The sequence below is a fragment of the Cannabis sativa genome, chromosome 1 (genome assembly GCF_029168945.1).
Source record: "Cannabis sativa cultivar Pink pepper isolate KNU-18-1 chromosome 1, ASM2916894v1, whole genome shotgun sequence".
Lineage (NCBI taxonomy): Eukaryota > Viridiplantae > Streptophyta > Magnoliopsida > Rosales > Cannabaceae > Cannabis > Cannabis sativa.
In genome coordinates, this window is record NC_083601.1 from 73,721,878 (window position 1) to 73,741,633 (window position 19,756).

At 32.7% G+C, this 19,756-nt stretch overlaps 3 protein-coding genes across 5 annotated transcripts; all 3 read right to left on the minus strand.

The window, feature by feature from the left end:
* Positions 1-510: 510 nt before the first annotated feature.
* Positions 511-4,973, minus strand: LOC133033713 (protein trichome birefringence-like 33). Of its 2 annotated transcripts, none has more exons than XM_061108769.1 (6): positions 4,226-4,973; positions 3,898-4,135; positions 2,369-2,540; positions 2,064-2,263; positions 1,802-1,960; positions 511-1,125 (listed from the first exon to the last, which is right to left on the minus strand). In XM_061108769.1, the coding sequence occupies exons 1-6, from the start codon at positions 4,416-4,418 to the stop codon at positions 786-788; spliced, it is 1,302 nt and encodes a 433-aa protein (XP_060964752.1). In that variant the 5' UTR covers positions 4,419-4,973; the 3' UTR covers positions 511-785. The 2 variants fall into 2 exon arrangements, with proteins under 2 accessions (XP_060964752.1, XP_060964753.1); XM_061108770.1 differs by having other exon boundaries at positions 3,898-4,126; positions 4,226-4,629.
* A 1,078-nt stretch (positions 4,974-6,051) lies between these two features.
* On the minus strand, positions 6,052-11,111 carry LOC115706552 (uncharacterized). Of its 2 annotated transcripts, none has more exons than XM_030634240.2 (11): positions 10,748-11,111; positions 10,016-10,058; positions 9,584-9,637; positions 9,421-9,484; positions 9,067-9,123; positions 8,853-8,953; positions 8,727-8,765; positions 7,260-7,348; positions 7,100-7,175; positions 6,805-6,852; positions 6,052-6,695 (listed from the first exon to the last, which is right to left on the minus strand). In XM_030634240.2, the coding sequence occupies exons 1-11, from the start codon at positions 10,909-10,911 to the stop codon at positions 6,615-6,617; spliced, it is 816 nt and encodes a 271-aa protein (XP_030490100.1). In that variant the 5' UTR covers positions 10,912-11,111; the 3' UTR covers positions 6,052-6,614. The 2 variants fall into 2 exon arrangements, with proteins under 2 accessions (XP_030490100.1, XP_030490101.1); XM_030634241.2 differs by having other exon boundaries at positions 10,002-10,058; positions 10,748-10,854.
* A 7,073-nt stretch (positions 11,112-18,184) lies between these two features.
* Positions 18,185-19,411, minus strand: LOC133035788 (uncharacterized). The gene has a single exon (XM_061112054.1). It carries the CDS (start codon positions 19,409-19,411, stop codon positions 18,185-18,187), a length of 1,227 nt encoding a protein of 408 aa, XP_060968037.1.
* Between the last annotated feature and the right edge of the window lie 345 nt (positions 19,412-19,756).

The window sequence follows — 19,756 nt, forward strand, 5'->3', positions numbered from 1 at the left end:
GTAAAAGATGTATCTATGAAGGTGTACATTATATTTATAGTAAGCATTATACTAATTTTTAATAAATTGTGAATAATACATAGTATTAAAAATAAAATTAAAAATAGTTGATAACACACATGCTTAAATTTTAAATTCAACATCAGAAATTATTTAGAATGCCTACTATATATAACTACACTCTTAATTTTCAGTATTTAAATAAATTTTAACCAATATCTTAATATTACAATCTACAATATAATTATAGTAAATATCCTAACATTGAAAGAAGAATTCACAATAAATAATTACACGAATTAAAAAATAACAAAAAAAAAAAAAAAAAGACAAAACAAAACATGTTTGAATCATATTTTTAGTACCATAAAATTATTTAAAATTTCTAAAAAAGATTAAATTATCTGTTATAATAAAACACAGAAAAATTCCAAGTGCCAAAAATGAAAACACAACTTGTAATAAAACATTTCCCCATATAATACTAATATAAGTGTAAAAACATCCTCATTATGATGAATCAATCAAACAAATTTTCTTGTATTATATATATGCCTATCATCTATGAAGATTTTACACCGAACCTCCTCTTTCCCCTTCTCCCACTCCTCTCCCAGAATACAAAATTGCCCTTTAATCGTTGTTAATGTTACACTTTGGAAAAGAGAAAAATCAAAAGACCCCCGCCCGCAATAGCTAAGATCACTCATCAATATGTGTGCGGCAACATGTACATCACAAGTAAAAGATCATTAGGACTCTCTGATGTTTGGACTAAATAAAAATCAAGGGTAAAAGAGTTTGGCAAAAAGAAGCTCATTCCAAGTATCTTGAAGACCCGGTAAGCACCAGTGTGTACAATCGGCATAGCTGACGGGATTGGCTATTTGCTCAGGAGTCAATGGACTCCATTGCTTCTTGTATATTGATGTGTGTGCGTCTTTCCGGTATAATGAGAGTTGTGTGATGTTGAGAAATGTAACGGGAAACTTCGATTTACGGAATACGTCTCCGATCACCTCCATTATGCTTTTTCTGCTATCAGAACCCCAGTAATTTGGATCTTCTATCATTCTTGTTTCGTTGTAGCAATTACGACCTGGAACACCGCCCCAATCTCCACTCCTATAGGCCAATAACATCAGAATTTAGTTCATAATGGAGCTTAGGAACTGGAATTTTTATGTTGTAGTACTAGTTTTAGGACCCGGAAACAGTTCCAATTCTGTCACGAATTATGACATTGCATAGTTTAAGATAATATTAAAATGATAAGATCTGATTAAAATAAGATTAAATACCTTCCCGTACCTAAACATGATCAACAAATATCTTTCTGAAAAGTAGTAGTGCTAGTTAGCAGTTACTACTCAGGGAGCATGTAAGGGTAGGATTTAAAATTTGGGAATTATCCCATATAATATTTTTTAACTTATTTTTTCAAATTTATGGTTTGGGTTGCTCCGGTAGTTTCTATGTAGGTTGTTATACAGATTTTAATTGCGATTTAGGTTGCTTTTTAGTTATTATAGGGGCTTTTGTGTGGAATTTCGTAAAAAAAAAAAACAAAACTGTTTTGAACAAGTTCTTTTCATATGTTACTCTAGGATAGACTATAATGGCCTTTTGGGGCACTAATCTGTAACCCTTTTCCGAATTTTGAGTTAAATGACTTCTCCTTTAGAAAGTGCAATAAACTATATGCTTTTTTTGCCCACATTTTAATAATTTTCTCTGTTCATCGTGGGAATCAGGCCAGCTATAGAAAAAGAAAAAAGGAAAACGTAAAATAAAATCTTACTTCGCATGAGTAGGGGACATGCTAGTAAAGAATACTCTTGTCTTTTTCCGGTCCATATTGATCCTCACCCATCTCAACATACTCCTCATTGCCATACGATAAGCATCTTCTGTCGATAATTCCATGATATCCTTAGCTTCGTCATCAAAAGATCCACGCCTAAAAGAAATAAGAATGAGTAAGTTACACAAGTTCAGCTAGAACTAACTGAGAGGTATTAATAATGGGATGAATATTTTAGACCCAAGAGCAAGAAATGTACAATATTTTCATCTTCAAGCCAGTCATCCACCACAAGTAAGTGTTAAACACCATTATATCAACACCCTTCCAATGTTTGCCATGCTTATTGATAGATCCTTTCCTCACAATCCTATCAGATACCCTATGGATGACAGCATTGTCTGAATTTGATTCAAGAATAAATGGTGCCCAATAGAACTCAATTGTGGCATTATATTCCTAAACAGATAAAAATAAAACCAAAAAAAAAAGGTTAGTAAGAAAGTTTTCCAAAAGATAGCAACTTGAACAAGACATCTTTCAAGTGAAAGAAACTAAAGTCACCTTGGCAGTGAAAACTGTCAATGAATCGAAGGTTTCCATTGATTTTCCATCTTCAGGAATGAGTTTGTGAAGAAGACAAACCATGGAGACGTATTGACCTCTGTTCAGAGAATCTCCTACAAACATCATCCGCTTGCCTCGCAGGGTCTCAAGCATCAGCGTGGCATTGAACCTTTTAGGATTTGTGACAACAACGTTAAATTGTTTTGTAATCTACAGTTAAACAATAATTTAACATAAACTAACATGTTTTCTTCTTTTTGCATGACCTACAATCATATACTGAAGATAAAAAAAAAAAAACAAAATAGTTCTAAAAAGTTATGTTTCAAATCAAAATGTGAATTGCCCACTTGTATTGTGGGACTGCGAAGTGGGCCCAGATCAAAGAAGGCCCACAGCTTCTCTTGGGCTTCTTATTGGCCCATGAGTTTTTCAACAAAGCTTTTCACTGAAGAGCATTACTTCTTACTGAGAAGCCAAACCAACAAAATTGAAGACAATTCAGTTCAAATTTCATAGAATTATTATTGAGGTTTTACAAAAATTGTCTTTTTATAAAACAACATAAAACGACCATAACAAGAACAATAAAAAATAACAGTAAAAACTTAATACAATAAACAATATAAAAACCTATTTTGAAATTCTCCACAGTAAAAGAAAAATAAAAATAAAAAAAAAATCAAAATTTTGTAGAAATCCTTTTATTATTTTGTTTGTTTGCTTAGAAAATAAATCAGAAATGGGTTCCGTGAACTGGAATTAGCCAACCAAAATGGGCACTAATCATTTGAACGTTTTGACCCATCATGGACATTCTCTACATACGCCCCCACCCAAAAATAACACCAAAAACTCCTCTGGACCTCATGTGGGTTCACTCCCGCACATTAGATACTATGACTGGCCCAACTTAGCCCATCCCCACCTCAAGAGGGACTGGCATTTCGAACACTCTACACTCATTACTGACACGTGGATCAAGCCCACAAATAGTGGGCCCATCCCATAACGGGCCCTCCGTCACTTTACACTCACAGATTGTGGGCTCGTAACTTTGAAATGAAAATGCGTATCAGAGCACCAAAACTGTTGACCATCTAGATTCTAGACGAACAAAGACCCAACAAATCTAGACACGTGAACGGCCATGATCATCTAACTCGCCGGCAAACAGGTCCAATGGCCAATAAGACACAAAAAAAAAATCTCAGGCAAGCCGTCGTACCCATTCTTCGCGTTGTCGGTGAGTTTACAGAGTCGAAACATTTTCGGAAAGAGAGATCGATTCTCAAGATACAAATTCAATCATATAATTGTAAGAAAACGAAATTAAAGAAGAGAAAAGCAAAAATCAATTATGAGCATCCATAAACCCCCAAAATAATCAGAAACTCAATTTCGATTCTCAATTTTGAAGTTGGGAATGTAAAATTCACAACCTAAAATTATGTTGATTAAAAATTTAATTTAAGGCTCAGCTAAGAAGTGTGTCTGGATAGTGAGAAAGCCAATTAGAATTTCACCTGGGTAGATCACAGCCGTTAGGTTGCCATCTCCAGTGTTGATAATTCGTCTCTGGTCGACCGTGTTCAAGGCAGGTCAACTGAGGTTGTATATAAGGACAATCCGATTCTTCGTAAAGCGGTCGAGATTCGTCATAAACCCAACGTCCGCTGAAAATGTCGCAACTGGGGTCAGTTTTACCGATGGCGAAGGGAAGGGCCTTCTCTCTCTTCTTCTCTACCCCGAAAACTAAACTCGCTTCAGTAAACCACGGTTTCTAATCAAAAAATATATAAATAAACAAAGAAAGAAAGGGAATCATAAACGAGTTAAGAGAAGAGAGCTCACAAGGTCCAGTGAAGTATCGGGGTGAGTCGGAACCGAGTTGAAGCTGCTGGTTGAAGACGCAGGCGACGTCCTCGCCGTAAAGAATGGCGACGAAGACAATGAAAGCTAGTAAGGAGAAGAGGTAAGGAGAGAGATGGCGAGGCTTTCTGAGAACAGAGGAAGAAGATGAAGACGAAGACAGAGGAGGTTTCATTGTTTCAAACCAACCTCTCTCTCTGCTGCCTATTATTCTCCTTCCTTATTTATTTATTGCGTCTGAGTTGAGTTAAACCGAGTTATGTGCAAGCTTTTATTTATTTAATTATTTATTTCATGTGCTCATTGAGTTGGTGACATCCAATGCTTAGAAAAAAATAATAAAACAGATCATTGTTCTTAATTTTTTTTATAATTAGCTTAATTAATGCGCAATAATGTTATTATCTACTAGTACTAATTACATTCAAATTGTTTTATTGTTAATAGTATTATTGAGATTTTGTTTTATTGTTTAATTTCAATTTTATGTAGAGTCTGAGTCAGTCAACTATCAATTTTTTTTTCTTAATTAGAAAAGGAAAAATTAAAAGATCGGAAGGGAGTGATAAGGAAGTGCAGTAGTAGTGGGGGGTACATGATTTTGTACTTGGAAAAATGGAGGTTATGATTTTGCTTGCCTTTTAAGCCAAGTGTCTTAATGGAACAATGAATTTCTTTTTCTTAACTAATACATCACCATAACATTATAATTTATTTTTTAAAAATAATAATAATAATAATTGATGAATGACCATAGTTCAATTAAATTTATAGATAGGCTGTGGTAGAGTGCAATAGGGTAAACTGGTGAAATTTCAGCTTTCAAGTAGTTGGCAGTCTCACCTGCTTCCTTTCTTATTTCTTAACCAAAACACCAATTAGCTCTAGTCTGTTCACTCACAGACAACCAGAAACTGATAATGGTGATGTGTTAACAAATATAATTTTAAATGCTAACTACAAATTAGTGATTAGTGCCTCTTAATTTATTTAACAACCGGCGAATAGTAGTATTACTGATTGTTTAGTGGAAAAGAAAAATTATATGTGCTCATTTGGATAGGATGTGAGGACCGAACGTATTAAAGGGAAAGGAAAACAAAAGTAGTTTGCACTCAAAGCTATTTTAGCAATCTTTTTTACATAATATTAATCTGCTTAAAAATGGATATTTTATTTGAAGAAAGAAACAGAATGTGAAGATTCAGAAATGAAGAGTGAAATAGTTATATACATCATTCATCTTTTGTCATTGAATTACTTCTAAATAGCCTTCTTCATGGGTTAACATATATTTGGTTATTGAGTTTTAGCAGGTGCTATGCTATCCAGGTGGCTTTGCAATGTTGTATCAGGTATGTTTTTGTCCTGTTTCACTGATTATAAAATCTTCAAATTTCTTGAAAAATCATAGTAACGTTTCTTTTGAAATTTTTCTTTTATAAAAAAGGTTAGAATAGGACTATCACCAACTACCATGTGACCCAACAATAAAAAAAAAATAAAAATAACCTCCACAGATATATTTCTCAAGGATTTCCTTACGCAATATGTTGACTCTTAAGTATTATAATTGTTGTGTTAAAAAAAAAAGTAGTATAATTGTTCAATAGTTTTTGGTTTATTTCAACCAAAATTAGCAATCTAATCCTTCCATCTACCACACCATATGAAAATTTACAATAGGTGCATCAAATTCAGTCATGCTAATTTCTAACATATGCCAATTTAATGCATCAACCTGATTGTCCAGTAACCAACCACATACTCCACTTTCAATATTGAGATTTAAGATTCAAAATCACTGGTACCAACAAAGAAAAAGACCCAGATAATTTATAATGACCCAGTTTGGATCCAAAAGAAAAAGAAAGATCATCGGAAGAACCATATCTGAGCCAGAAGTGGTTTGAGTTATTACATACAAATCCTCTATACAGGTTTAGAATATGATCGTTTAATAAGAAACAATACAATAAAATACAAGTAAATCCAGATACTTGAGAAAATACTTGTGTTTGCTTCTATTTTTTATTTTTTTTCTTTTTAAGGGAAAAAAAAATTCACGAACGGTGTATGCCATGTATTAGACCAGAAAATAGTCTAAACAAGACTAAATAGATTTCAGTATATTCAAAATAAGAACAATGCTAGCAATAGTTACAATAAAGAATCCAGGGACTGCAGCTACTGAGTGTCCTAAATATAGCTGTGGTGCATGATCCAAGTCCTAGTTCTGTTACAAACAATGGGAATTCGAAAGAGTAGACTGCTTCGGAATGGAAAAAAAAATGCTCAACTTGTACTTCATTGCTGAAATGTTCATGTCAGAGAAGAAATTAACAAAATGAACTCACCATATGAATGATGCTCAGAAGTTGACGGGGGAATATGAGCTACGGTGACCTTGAGAAGGTCCCCTGAATTTTCGCACCAGAGATGCAAAAAGACTCTGCAATGGGAAACAAATAGAAATGTTCCAGTCACTAATTATTATAGAGAATAAAAATAATTTATAAAAAATTGAAAGTATAGGATTATTGAAAAACACGGCAAATTACCTGTGTTCTTTGTGGTATACTACTCCAAAACTCTAAGTTTGGAATTATCTACAAAAAAAAAAAGAAAAAAGAAAAAGGAACGTCAAACATTGTTAGAAGTAGAGGAAGATGAAAAGGTGGGAAGTTACTGGGTGCAGCATGGCTAGTAAATATTAGGACATACTTTCATTTTCCAGAATAATGTGAGAAAATGCATAACTCTCGAGAAAAAGCATTCCCCTTTCAAAATTTTATGTGGTATATAACAAAAATTCTTGAAAACTTAGCATATATTTAATACTGTGTATCGACATACATCTATGCCACGAATGCCTTGGAAGTAGCGGTATACTGTACCAACCAGCAGATATGCTCCAAAAAGACATGCAGAACTGAGACCAGACAAAAAAACATTAGTTCATGCAAACAGCTCGGTAAAGAGGTAAGCTGGATAGTTGTAAAAGTAAAGCTCATACATTAATAAGAAGAAGCTAAACCAGCCCCATCCTCTCCCATGAATATCCACAATCTCAGCACAGCCAGAAGGATGTCTCAGCACTGTAGCCTGTCAAATCAAATTATAATGGAAACAGTGCAAAGTGAAAAACATGCTCATTTGGAAAACTTTATTCCATGGAATCTCATAATCTCTATTATTATGATGCGCATCCCAGGCCTCCAATTAGGTTCACTTATGCTAGAAGGGGTAAACAATGTAAAACCAATGATGAGTTGGCATAGGAAGGGGTATTTTGGTAAATGTTAATAATGGTGAGCTGGCTTTTGTATTGAGGGTGAGTGTTTGGATTCAGTATGCAATTTGTAAGAGAATTCTCTTCTGCATCAGGGGAGAGCTGCCTTGGCTCTCTGCCTTTTGAGGGAAGATTGACTCTAGTTTCATTTTAATCAATAACAGCTCCCATATTACCTAAATCCATCTGTGTTTACTGTTTTATTACTGTTACTGTTGCTGGTTATTGTTGCTGGTTGTTTGAAGTTGCAGCAGGTGCTCATCATATTATCACCCAATTAAGTTGATTATGAGCCACATCAATAGCATAATAAAGCAATTGTACCCTTTTCTTATTCCCTCAACTACCAATATTCCCTACTTAATAGGCTTAAGAATGCAAAAAATGCAAACAATATATAGCAAAACACTAATAAAAGTTTTAGCTAGAAGTTGATCCATACAAAAGTGGATAAATTATGGTGCCGTTTGGTAACACTTATATTTTCTAATTTTTTAATTACAAAATGAAATTAAAATTTTTGTTTTTAAAAATTTTGCTTTTGAAAAACAAAAATGCGTTCTGTAACCACTTTTGTATTTCAATTTTAAAAACAGAAAACAAAAGTGTGTTCTGTAAAGTTTATTTTCATTTTCATTTTTTGATTCTCAATTAAAAAATTGAAAGGTAAAAACAGTTTTATAGAACATGTTTTTGAAAAATATTTTCACTTTTTCAATTTTAAAAATAGAAAACTGATTAAAAAAATGTTACCAAACGGCACCTATATAAGTGCACAAACTGAATAAAAAATTCTGTAAAATACAAATGGGACAGGTCTACTTAAATAATTTTCTTAGACTCCCTAACTGTATCATCCAAGTTAAAGCTGGGTACAAAAGCAGATTATAGCTAATTAAGAAACTAACCAGGATGAGTTAGAAATTGGCATAGGAGTTTGAACCTCTAGTAAAAAGTTATTAACAATTGCATCAGTATTTGATGAAAAATTATCACTAATATTCCCGGCATACAAATGATTTCCACATAAGCTGGAGGTTATGTTCTTCTTAATAGAATGAAAAAGTGATTTCCAGTAGGAGCTATCAAAATAATTTTTGTGCATTAAAGTTTCTTCCCCCCCCCCCCCCCAAAAAAAAAAAAAAGAAGAAGAAATTACAAAAATAACTCTTAATAATCAATAGCACTTACATAATCACATATCCCAGTTTTATTCAGCAGCTGTGGTCCCTGTAGAGAAAAAGAAAAGATAGTAACCAATAAGTTACTAAATCTCTAGAATCTTATGAATCACAAAGATAGTAACCAATAAGTTACCTGAACTCCATTAACATCACAAATCACAGACACTGTAAGTGAACAGCTGTCCTTTCTGCTTGACATCTTAACAATGACACCCTTGTGAGGCATCTTCTCATCTGCCAAAAATTATAATTAAGCAAACATTCAGTATCCATATTTCATTTCTATTTGGCAATTCGGGCCTACTTTTCCCTGACTTATAATGCCATTTCAAACAAGGAACATTTACCGATAATGTTAATCTTTGTGCTTAAGGCATGCCCGATGGTAGTGCACAGAGGGTAACCTGTATCAAGCATCAAACCAATAACATATTACAGCTAATAAATTCAATACTTCCCCGTAGTTTAGATTTATCAGAAGGTAGAAGACATAGATCTCAAGCATATGAGAACTACCAAAGGCTAATTTGAACATGAACAGCAACTTTATTTTTGAAACTCAATACGAAATTGATCACTCCAACACTTGCTCATTGGACTGAGGCATGTTTTGGAATTATGCAACAGGAACTGAATATTTCCAAATTATCAAATATACAATAGATGAAACAAGCAAGGATGAAGCCTCAGAAAATCATTACCTCCTACAGTGTGAGCTACAAGTGCACTGCACTCCATGCCACAATGTGATGGGCCCCCACAATCCTACAATTACGAGCAGAAGAAGTAAATAAGCAGAATTTTTTGGGAGGAAAGGGGTAAATTTGTGTTCGTAAAATGAAATTTTTTATTTGAATTCATTACCCTGCAGTCAAGACATCTAGGCAGATCGTGGTTAAAAACCATTCCATCACAAAGCTGCACAAAGAGACCAATGAAAAAAGAAAAAAAAAACAACATAAGGAATAATAGAATCTAAAATAAACATAATTAAAAAAGCAATTCAATGATTTTTAGTACAAAGCTACGATTTGAGAAAGGAAAACACCAACCACAAGAAACAATGTTCCTTAGTTTCTTGGCAATGGTTTATATCAGTGTTTTTTAACTAATTATAGAGAAGTTTTGTGTCAGTTTACAGTCAGTTTATTTTAACCTTCTAGCCAAAAATACAAAAAGGGAATATTGAAGTCCATATCTATTATAATTAAGCCTAACAACAGCAGTTATTCGAGATGATCACAGTGATAAGAACATTCAAATAAAAACAAAGATGTGTGACCTGATGGAGCCAACCTGAAACCATATCACAGTCCCATTTACTGCCACCTTATAAAAGCTGTAGAAGTGAAATTTAAGCGGCAAGAAAAAAAGCCAAGAAATCAGTTAGAATTTGGTCTCATTAAATATAGAAATATGTACACAAATGTAATATGGATTGCTTATCCACTATATAAGCTGAACCTGTTATTTGAAAAACGACATCCACTATCAATATTAATATGGTTTCCGTACAGATAGAAATAATTGTCATTCAGACAATTTGTTGGATAAAAACATCAAGGAGGCACAACCTAGTTTCTCCAAATGAATGATTGTCATGTCAAGCTCTTTCAGCAACATAAGCATGAAAATTAAATAAAAAATATAAGCATGAAAATTAAATAAAAAATATACTGCCTGAAATTTCTAAGAGGATATTTTACTCTAAAATAACAACTACAGTTTAAATACTCATATCCTGCTTGATACCCAATAAGGATTTTTAAGCAGTAAGAAACATCTACATTGGAAAGCGTCTATAACAATGGACACAAAATGCAAATACCAAAAAAATAAAATATAAGAAATAAGAAATGCCCATGTCAACAAACGGAACCCAAATTACAGATACAGAATCAAAACCCACAAAAAATGAGCTACAACCCAGTTGAGAAAATAGCACAGATCACGGATTTAAAGGTGTAATATCATAAATCGCGTGAAAGAAAAAAGATTGAAATGAGTTAAAGAGAAAGAAGAGAATACCCATCTTCGCTGAGAACGCCATGAGGGTATTTGGGGAGAGGAGAAGCTAAGCTGAAGTTGTAAAGCTTGTTACGGTCGCTAACACTGAATTCGCAGATGGAGAAGGTGTATGAAATCGTTGAGAGAAGAATAAAGCACTTTAGTAAATCTGCCCAGATTACCATTTTTACTTTTTGATTCTCCACGAAAGGAGACTGAATTGGTTCTCCCTCAGATATTCATCAGTTCGCGTTGTATATTGTATTGAGTGGAGTGGGTGTTTGGAGCAGTCCCAGCTCAGGTGCGGAAGCGAGACAAGACGACTCCACGAGACACAACAACTTACGCGGCAAACGTATGAAATGGTGTGATGAGGTGCGGTGCCGTAAGTTTATTAATAATAAATAATTTTTGTTGTTTTGAATGAGAAATAATAAATAGGGATAAGTTGAGAAATCTTTTTTTTATCCAGTCTAATATACTTTTATTCTTTACTTAACTCGTACATAATTTCAGGGGTATATTTTAAAAAAATATAAAAATAGAAGTAAAAATTAAAACAAATAAAGTAAAGTAGGTATACAATGTAATTTCCGCTAATAAATAATTAAATAATAGGGTTTATTTTATAAATATGGTTTTTTTGTAAGTGGTTAATGGTTTAGAAATATATGGAGAAATAAAGAAATTTTATAAAAACTAGAAAAATGATTAAAAAATTTAAAATATGGAAATAACTAATTAGTATATATAATCTCTCTCAACTAATTATTTAGAAAGTTGAGAACCCCCATTTTTTAGAACCCCATTTTTTCCAGTGTTTTGCTTAAGCCAAGATTTTTTTTTTTTTTAGCAACAATCAAATTATTTTTTATTGAGTAATAGTTTAATTTTTTGTTTGACACCCAATAACAAATTTCTAAAGTTTTTTTTTATAACTTTTAATATTCTACACAAATATTTATGAAGTTTTGTCATTGATCTTAACTTTTTTTTTAAAAAAAAAAAAAAAATTGGATTTTAAGTTTGCTAGTGCCACACATAATGAAATAACATATATATATATTTAGCTATTTACCCTAATTAATATGAAGAAAAAAAAAGAATGTTAATTTTCAATATATAAAGATTAAAAAAAAAAAAAAAGTAACCTAATAGTCATATAAGTGATACTTTTTAACACCATATAATTAATTTGGAACCTTAAAAAAAGCAATAACAAAAAAAAAACGTAGTAAAAAAAAGTAAAAAAAAAATTATCCTGATACTTTTTGGACACTATAGAAGTAACTATAAAAGTAACCTGGAACAATTAATAAAGATAATGATAAAAGGAACCTACTTATTTTAACATTATTAAAGTAACCTAAATAATTACATGCATAACAAATAGTAACCTAGTACTTTTAAATGCCATAAAAATTAACATATGCTAGAGACAACATCACAAAGTAACCCGATATATTTTTAATACCACTACCATTACACATGTAGTCTATTGGCAATATCAAAAAGTAACATAATATTTTTTTAACTCCACTACCATTACACATGCAACTTATTGGCAACATCAAAAAGTAACTCGATGATTCTAAAGTAACTTGGTACCTAGAATATTGAATTTAGTTGTGTGCTACATTTTGACTGCTTTTAATGCAAACATAACATTTTTTTTTCCTTTTTGTCTTTTATTATATTTTTGAAAGTAACTCGGTACTTGAAATATTAAATTTTCTTGTTATTCTATATATTTTTTACACATGTAACCTATTAATAACATCAAAAAGTAACCTGATATTTTCTAAAGTAACTTGGTACCTGGAATATTGAATTTTGTTAGTAACATAATTTTTTATCTTTTGTCTTTTATTTTGCTTTCTAGAGTAATTTGATACCTAAAATTTTGTTGATGTGCTACATTTTTTTACACATATGTAACCTATTCGCAACATCAAAAAGCAACCCAATATTTTTTAAAATAATTCGATACCTGAAATATTAAATTTGGTTGATGTGTTATATTTCTTACACATGTAACCTATTGACAAATCAAAAGTAACCTGATGTTTGCTAAAGTAACCTGAAACCTGAAATATTAAATTAGGTTTAGTGTGTTATATTTTGACTGGTTTTAATGCAAAAGTAACATGTTTTGTTGTTTTTGTCTTTTTGTCTTTTATCCTGCTTTCTAAAGTAACTTGGTACTTGAGAATTTAAATAAAATATCATTGCATTCCTTTATAAAATATAATATCAAAATGTTAATTTATATTCAAATAAATAAAAAAAAAATACTTTGTAATACTTAAGTTAAAAATAAAATAAACCTTCTACATATATTAATAAATAGATTTTTTAAAGAAAAAATAAAATAGAAATTTAAGTTAAGAAAGAATGATTATGTAGAGTTAAAATAAATAAAATAATTATGATATAAAAATAATATAAATGTATATATATATATATATATTAATGATTTGCTTTAAAAAATATTAGAAATCTCTAAACATAAGTTAATAAAATGAAAATGTGGCTTTATTTAATAAAAACTTAAAAATATGGAAATATTTTTCCATACAACTAACTTAAATTGTAAAAAAACCATAAGTTAAGTAAATCTCTAATTTTTCCATATCTATGAAATTTAAGGAAAAAATGCAATATTCTACGTAATTTCCTCTAAATAATATTGCTCATTTTTTAGCTTGAGCAGGGCCAGCCCTAAGCATAGGTCGGCTAGGTCCGCGCCTAGGACCCATTCATTTTAATGGCCCAAATAAAAAAATATATTTTAAAAAATATACATATTTTTTTAAAAAAAATTTAAAAATACCATTTATCTTTATAGTAAGGGCTCAAAAAATTTTTTTTGCCTATGATCCATTTCAACTTAGGGTCGGCCCTGAGCTCGAGCATATATTTAGTTGTTGATCGTGTTATTAGGAGTAGGGATGTTACTTTAAATTTTAATCATGTAATCATTATGGATTGAAATTAATAAAGATGATAAATTTTTTTAAAAAAAATAAAAAATATAAAATATAAAAAAAATAAATAAATAATTAAATAATGTACTCCTCTCAATTAGAGGAAATACTATGTAAAGAAAATGATTATAAGAAACTAGGCAAAAATTATATAGAAATGTTTACATTGACTCTTTATTTATAAAAGGAATAATACCATTTTGGTCTCCTGTGATTTATCTAAATACTACTTTGGACCTTCTGTTCCCATAAATTCTAAAAAGAACCTTGTAATTATTGAAATGGTAAAAAAGAGTCCCCTAATTATGATTTTGGTCAAATTTATTTTTCCAAAGACCAAAATACCCTTTTTTTATTCATTTCTTCTATTTCTAATTTATTTACTTTAAATTCTCCTTTTAAAACCATTAAATAATTAAAATATTAATATAATAATTAAATCTAATAAAAATAATGCATTAAATTTATATATATATCAATTTATCATAGAAATTTAGAAAGGTGTCAATTTATTCAATAAAATTTGAAGACATGTATTGTTATTGTATCAATCAGTTTAGTGAGATTTAAATTGGTGTTCATTAATCATTGTTCTAAGAGTTGATTTCAATAAAATTATACAGCAATACAATAACATCCAATAAATAAGTCAAAACAAATGATTAAAATATGGTGTATATCGATGCTTAAAATTGTAAAATTACATATATCCTGCTAATTAAATTTTACTATATTGGCTGTGATGGAAATAAATCAGGAGGGACTTGGGATGTGTTCACCTCATCATGATTAGTTTGTGTTGAGACCTGCAAATAATACCAAAATAAATACATATTAAAGTTTAGCCAACAAATAGAACAAATATGAGGAGCATTTTACCATAACTGATCAATACCATAATAGATTTATGCCTTTAGGTCGTCCTCTTACTCTTTTAGTGGTTTCCGTTGATTTATATTCTTCCAGATGGCTTGTGCCTTGACCTTGAGTAGATGTAGAAACACTTCTAGGTCGATGTAAAGCCCGCTTAGTTAATTTGGAAATTAGCAGTTATTTATGTTAATCAGGAAATTATTTATAGCTATTTAAATAATTTATCATTGTTATTTATGGAATTCAGATATGCATAATTATGTCATCAGTAGCTTTTATGTTTCGCATTTCCGGTGTCCGGTATTTTGGAACGCGGCGTTTGGCTCAGTAGAAATCACAACTTAGTATGTTAGTATTTTGGGGACGGGTTTTAGACATTGGGAATGTCGGGAATGGCCGGGAATTTAGAATGTCCCAAAAATACCCCTTTAGTATGATTTATGTGATTTTATGGTGGAGGGGCAAAATGGTCTTTTTGCCCCATTAGTGTTTTGTCTTATGTGATTTATTAAATGGAAATTAAATGTTTATTCTTAAATAATCTTTTTGGCTGAAATGGATTTAATAAAATGGTATATTATGCTTGAAAAATCCTTTTCCTCTCTTTTCCAACACTTAGTCAAATTTAAGAAAAAAATAGAAAACTCTTTTTCTCTCTTTTCCTCTCTTTTTCGGCTGAGCTTGGGGGATTCAAAGCTGGGATTTTGGTTGGTGATTTCTAGTGATTTTAGCAAGATCAAAGTGTATTTTCTTTAAGGTAATTCTTGGCTTTAATCTTTTCCTTGTTTTTCTTGAAATTCTTGATGAAAATGGGTGTTGCATGCTTGATTCTTGGATGTTGTTGCTGCTGATTATTATTGTTGTTGTTCCTTGTTTAAATGCTGAAATAATTAGGTTTTAGGAGATTGTATAGCATGCTTGAATCCTTGTTCTACTTGGTTAAGTGCTTAGGTGAAAAAAGTTATGAATTTTGAAAGAAAATGTTGTGTTTTGTTTCTGTGAATTGCTGAAGGTTTCTGTATGTTTTCAGAGGTGTTATTATGCTTAGTTAAGTAGAATTAACTAGGCTAGGATGCATGTTAGTGGATTTAACCAAGTTTGAGTTCTTGAACTCAAAGCTTGGTCTTTAATGGTGAATTTTGCATATGTGGTTTCTGGGTAGGTTTGATGCCTTGGAATTGTTATTTGGGGCATATAGAACAGGTCTGGAAAGTTTGGGACCAATTGGGTTTGAATTGGTCAAGTTAGGAGTTTTTTAGTTGGCTGCCTGCGAGGAACCGGAATTCCGGTTGAGCATCCGGAATTCCGGATGGGGTCCTGAATTTTCCCAGAACCGGAATTCCGGTTGGGCAACCGGTCTGCCGGTTGGGGATTTTTCAGAACCCTAGTTTTCCTCGTTTTTGGGTTTTTAGGGGTATTGCCATGCTTTTTATCGATAGGGAAACTTTTAGTTTCAAGTTTTAGTCCCCGGGAAGTGATTTAGCGTGTCACTTATAGCGTTGTGATTTTTATGGTTTAGGAGCCAGTAATCCGCCGTTCAGCTTCAGTTCCAGTCAGGTTGACCGGCACACCTGAAATCGGAATCCAGGTAAGATTAGTATAACAGTATGCATATGTAGATTACATGTTTAGCGTGCATGTAGGAAGCATGCTAGATTACATTAGATATGTATTTAGGCTTCGAATCACCCAACCCTGTCACGTCGGTACAGGCTGGAGTATGACCAGCAGCCGGAGTATGACCGGTTCGACCGATCAGGCTGACACTTGGTTGGTGGTTCAGTGCTATTGACCTATCCCGTCGGTACAGGCTGGAGTATGACCAGCAGCCGGAGTATGACCGGTTCGACCGATCAGGAGGATACTTGTCAATAGTACCGTCCCCTGAACGTTCAAAACTCAGTACCATGTTGGACATGGCAGTAGTGCTCAGTACCATGTTGGACATGGCAGTAGCGGGACTCAGTATCGTGTTGGACACGGCAGTCAGTTTTATGTATGTTATTATTATGCTTTTCTTACTGAGTCTGTCGACTCACAGTTTATGTTCATGTGTAGGTAAAGGCAAGGCAGTTGCTGATGGACCGTGAGCGAGCTTATGAGATTGTACATGTCGGGGCGGTTAGGCCTGGAGCGTACGATCCTCGGGACAGCAGGGCTGAGATTTTTGTAACTGTCGTTAGACGACTTTCATTTTGATGTAAAAGTTAAACAGTTAAAACGTTTGTAAATATTTTTATAAATCGGGATCCCGAGACTTTTGGAAAATGGTTTATAAGTTTAATGAAAAAGCAAAATTTTAATTAATCACGTTTTTCCATAAACCTCGTTGATTAGCAACGAGCTGCACAGTACGTTTAAAAATCACGTAATACGCCTAAGATAGTTAGGGTGTTACAGTCGACCTCTTACTCTTCTTGGGCATGAGCCTTTAGTAGATGTAAAAGCACCTTTAGGTCTACCTCTTGCTCTCCCTTGACTTTCCAAGTTTTGTTTTTCTTTCCCTTTGTTTCTAGTGGTTTCCTTTGATTTTTTTTTGAATTGGCTCTTCTTTGCAAGATTTTGCTATGTGACCAAATTGGTGGCAGTTCTTGCATTTCTTGGTGCTTGAAATTGGTTTCAAAGATCGTTCTTCCCCTGTAACTTTTCTGCGAGGATGCTTCTTTGGTCTTCCAGGTGGCCTTTTCACTTGAGGGGGTACCAAAAGTTCATCCTGAAATTGAGGCCACATTGTCTCATCAGGTATTGGATGAATCACATGGTAATAGGTCTTCTTCCAGCTCTCTGTGGTGAAATAATCTGAACAATAAGAATATATATCAGCTCTTATGTAATTTTTACAAGCAGATGCATGCACACATGGAATACCCCTAATTTTCCATTGACCACAAATACAGTAGCCTTTATAAAGCATCACCCCACATTTTTTTTCTCCTTATATTCAACTTGAAATTCATAATCTGCCACTCGAGTAACTTCAGCAAATCTAGCATTTTTAAGTAGTTGATTCACTTTAAGATGCACTGCAGGTGTTAGTTTGGTTTTGCATCTTTCAGCTATTACTTTCCTCGCATACATCATGTTCATTAATTAAGTTCTGAGACATTCCAATAACTCCATGGAAGGCTTGTAACGTACTTCATCAATCCAACCATTAAAGGACTCCACATGGTTGTTTGTAAGATGTTCAACCTTGGCATTAGGGTCAAAACAGCTCAAATTCCAATGTTTTGCATCAATATTAGATAGCCATACATATGCATCTCTGTTTAAAAGTTGAATTTGCTTCATTACATATTGGAAATGTTGAAAGTTCGCCGTCTCAGCCGCTGCCCAAAAAAGATTTTGTAAATTGGATGTACCGAAATGTTTCGTCATGTTGTTTTCAATATGAAAACAACAATAACGATGGAAAGCTCTTGAGATAGTTTGGACACCCTCTATCAGTCCCTAAATTTAATTAGAATCAGTTAAAACTAAAATTAGCAATGATCAAAGTAATATTTAATTTTAAAAAATGACTTGAAAATAAAATTACCTTTTGTCTATCACTCATCACACACCAAGGAAGACCATTATATGTTTCTCCAATTTCACGTCAAAGTAGATGAATGAACCACTTCCATGAATCTGTATTTTCAGCCTCAACAATGGCATATGCAATTGGATAAAAATGAAGGTTTGCATCTAATCCTATGGCAGAAAGTAAGATCCCCTTATAAGGGCCTTTCAAATGACAACCATCCAATCCAAAAAAAGGTCGACATCCAACCAAAAATCCTTGTTTTACCCCATTATAACATATAAATATTCTTTGAAACTGAGGTCTCCAAATTGGCACTCGAGATTTAGGTGGAACTTCCTCTTCTACCTCCTCAGATGGTTTATTTATGTCCACAAGCTGACTTTGAATAATTGCAGCACTACCTGGATTAGTTTGCATCACCATAAATGCATATCTCCTAAGTTTTCCATAGGACTGAACATGATTACCTTCAACTTCCCCCCTAGCAATTGCTCTAGCTCTCCAGAGCCTTTTATTATTCACCTCAATTCCCCAAGTATCCTTCAACTCTTCTCGCATACCTTTGAGACTCATATTTGGATGTCTACTGATTGGGCCAACCATCTTCTTTGCTATCCAACCACTATTGGCTGCCCTATTTGTCCTTACACATTGACATGTGTGGGTGTTGTTAAAGGTTTTGATGATGAACAACCTTTCGTTAGGAGACAACGACGCATGTATGCGCCATGGACAAGCATCTGCCCTACAAACAAATGTGACACGAATTCTTTCTTGTTTTACTTTTTGCAATTCAAAACCTTCTTGCACTGCATAGTCTCTCATTACCTGTGCAAATTGTCTATGGTCACTAAATCTTAGAAACTGTCTCAAAACAATTTTTCCATTGATATACACCTCATCAGTTTCTGGATTTGGAATGTTGCTATTAGGGTCAAGAAAATTATCTCTTCTTGAAGTGTGTGGGTTTCTATGACCTGCTTCATCACTATTATAATATTCTCCAATGTCAAGGTCAACATCACTATCTACATAATCACCCTCATCTTCATCTGTATCATCATCTTCTTCACTGTAATGCCTTCCTGTTTTCCACTCTAAATCACTATCATCGGTAGGTGATGATAGTGTCTCACCCTCCTCTGTTTCACCTTGTTCCCCAAAATGTAATTTTTTTCTTGTCTCATAGTTGTGTCTAGCAGCTACACTTGGTCCTGCAACATCTTGAGCAAAACCTTCTACAGTTCCCTTATCAGCATATTGAACTTGCAATGCATTCATCTCAGTGGAGTTCACCATGTTCACCCTATTTGCAAATACAAAAAATAAGTACATGCATTTGAAAAAATAATACACAACCAGTTAATAAAGAGTCAAGAACGCTTAAAAATGTTTTTATAACAATTGACATCATATTGTAAAGAAAAATCTAGTTTTTTTTCTTTTTAATTTTATGATTCATGTTTATTTTAAATAAAGAGCCAACAAAGGTTTTAATATAAAATACACATGCTGAAAACTAATTTTTACTAGCTATAGCAATTAGTTAGATATTCCACAATATATATACTAGAATATATATACTCAAGTGTTAAAAAGAAAGAGACACATACTGGTATACTAAAAATAAGGTAGCATAATCAA

Bases quoted from the DNA above. Each gene is read 5' to 3' on its own strand.
- LOC115706552 (XM_030634240.2), bottom strand. From the start codon at position 10,911: ATGGTAATCTGGGCAGATTTACTAAAGTGCTTTATTCTTCTCTCAACG. The intron at 9,124-9,420 runs GTAATGATTTTC...TGCTTGATACAG, and splicing joins TGTAGCTCACACTGTAGGAG to GTTACCCTCTGTGCACTACC. The intron at 6,696-6,804 runs GTAATTTGCCGT...TTCCCATTGCAG, and splicing joins GTATACCACAAAGAACACAG to AGTCTTTTTGCATCTCTGGT.
- LOC133035788 (XM_061112054.1), bottom strand. From the start codon at position 19,411: ATGGTGAACTCCACTGAGATGAATGCATTGCAAGTTCAATATGCTGAT.
- LOC133033713 (XM_061108769.1), bottom strand. From the start codon at position 4,418: ATGAAACCTCCTCTGTCTTCGTCTTCATCTTCTTCCTCTGTTCTCAGA. The intron at 2,541-3,897 runs GTGAAATTCTAA...AAATCCTAAAAG, and splicing joins AACGGCTGTGATCTACCCAG to GTTCAATGCCACGCTGATGC. The intron at 1,961-2,063 runs GTACATTTCTTG...TATTTCTTTTAG, and splicing joins GGCTTGAAGATGAAAATATT to GCGTGGATCTTTTGATGACG.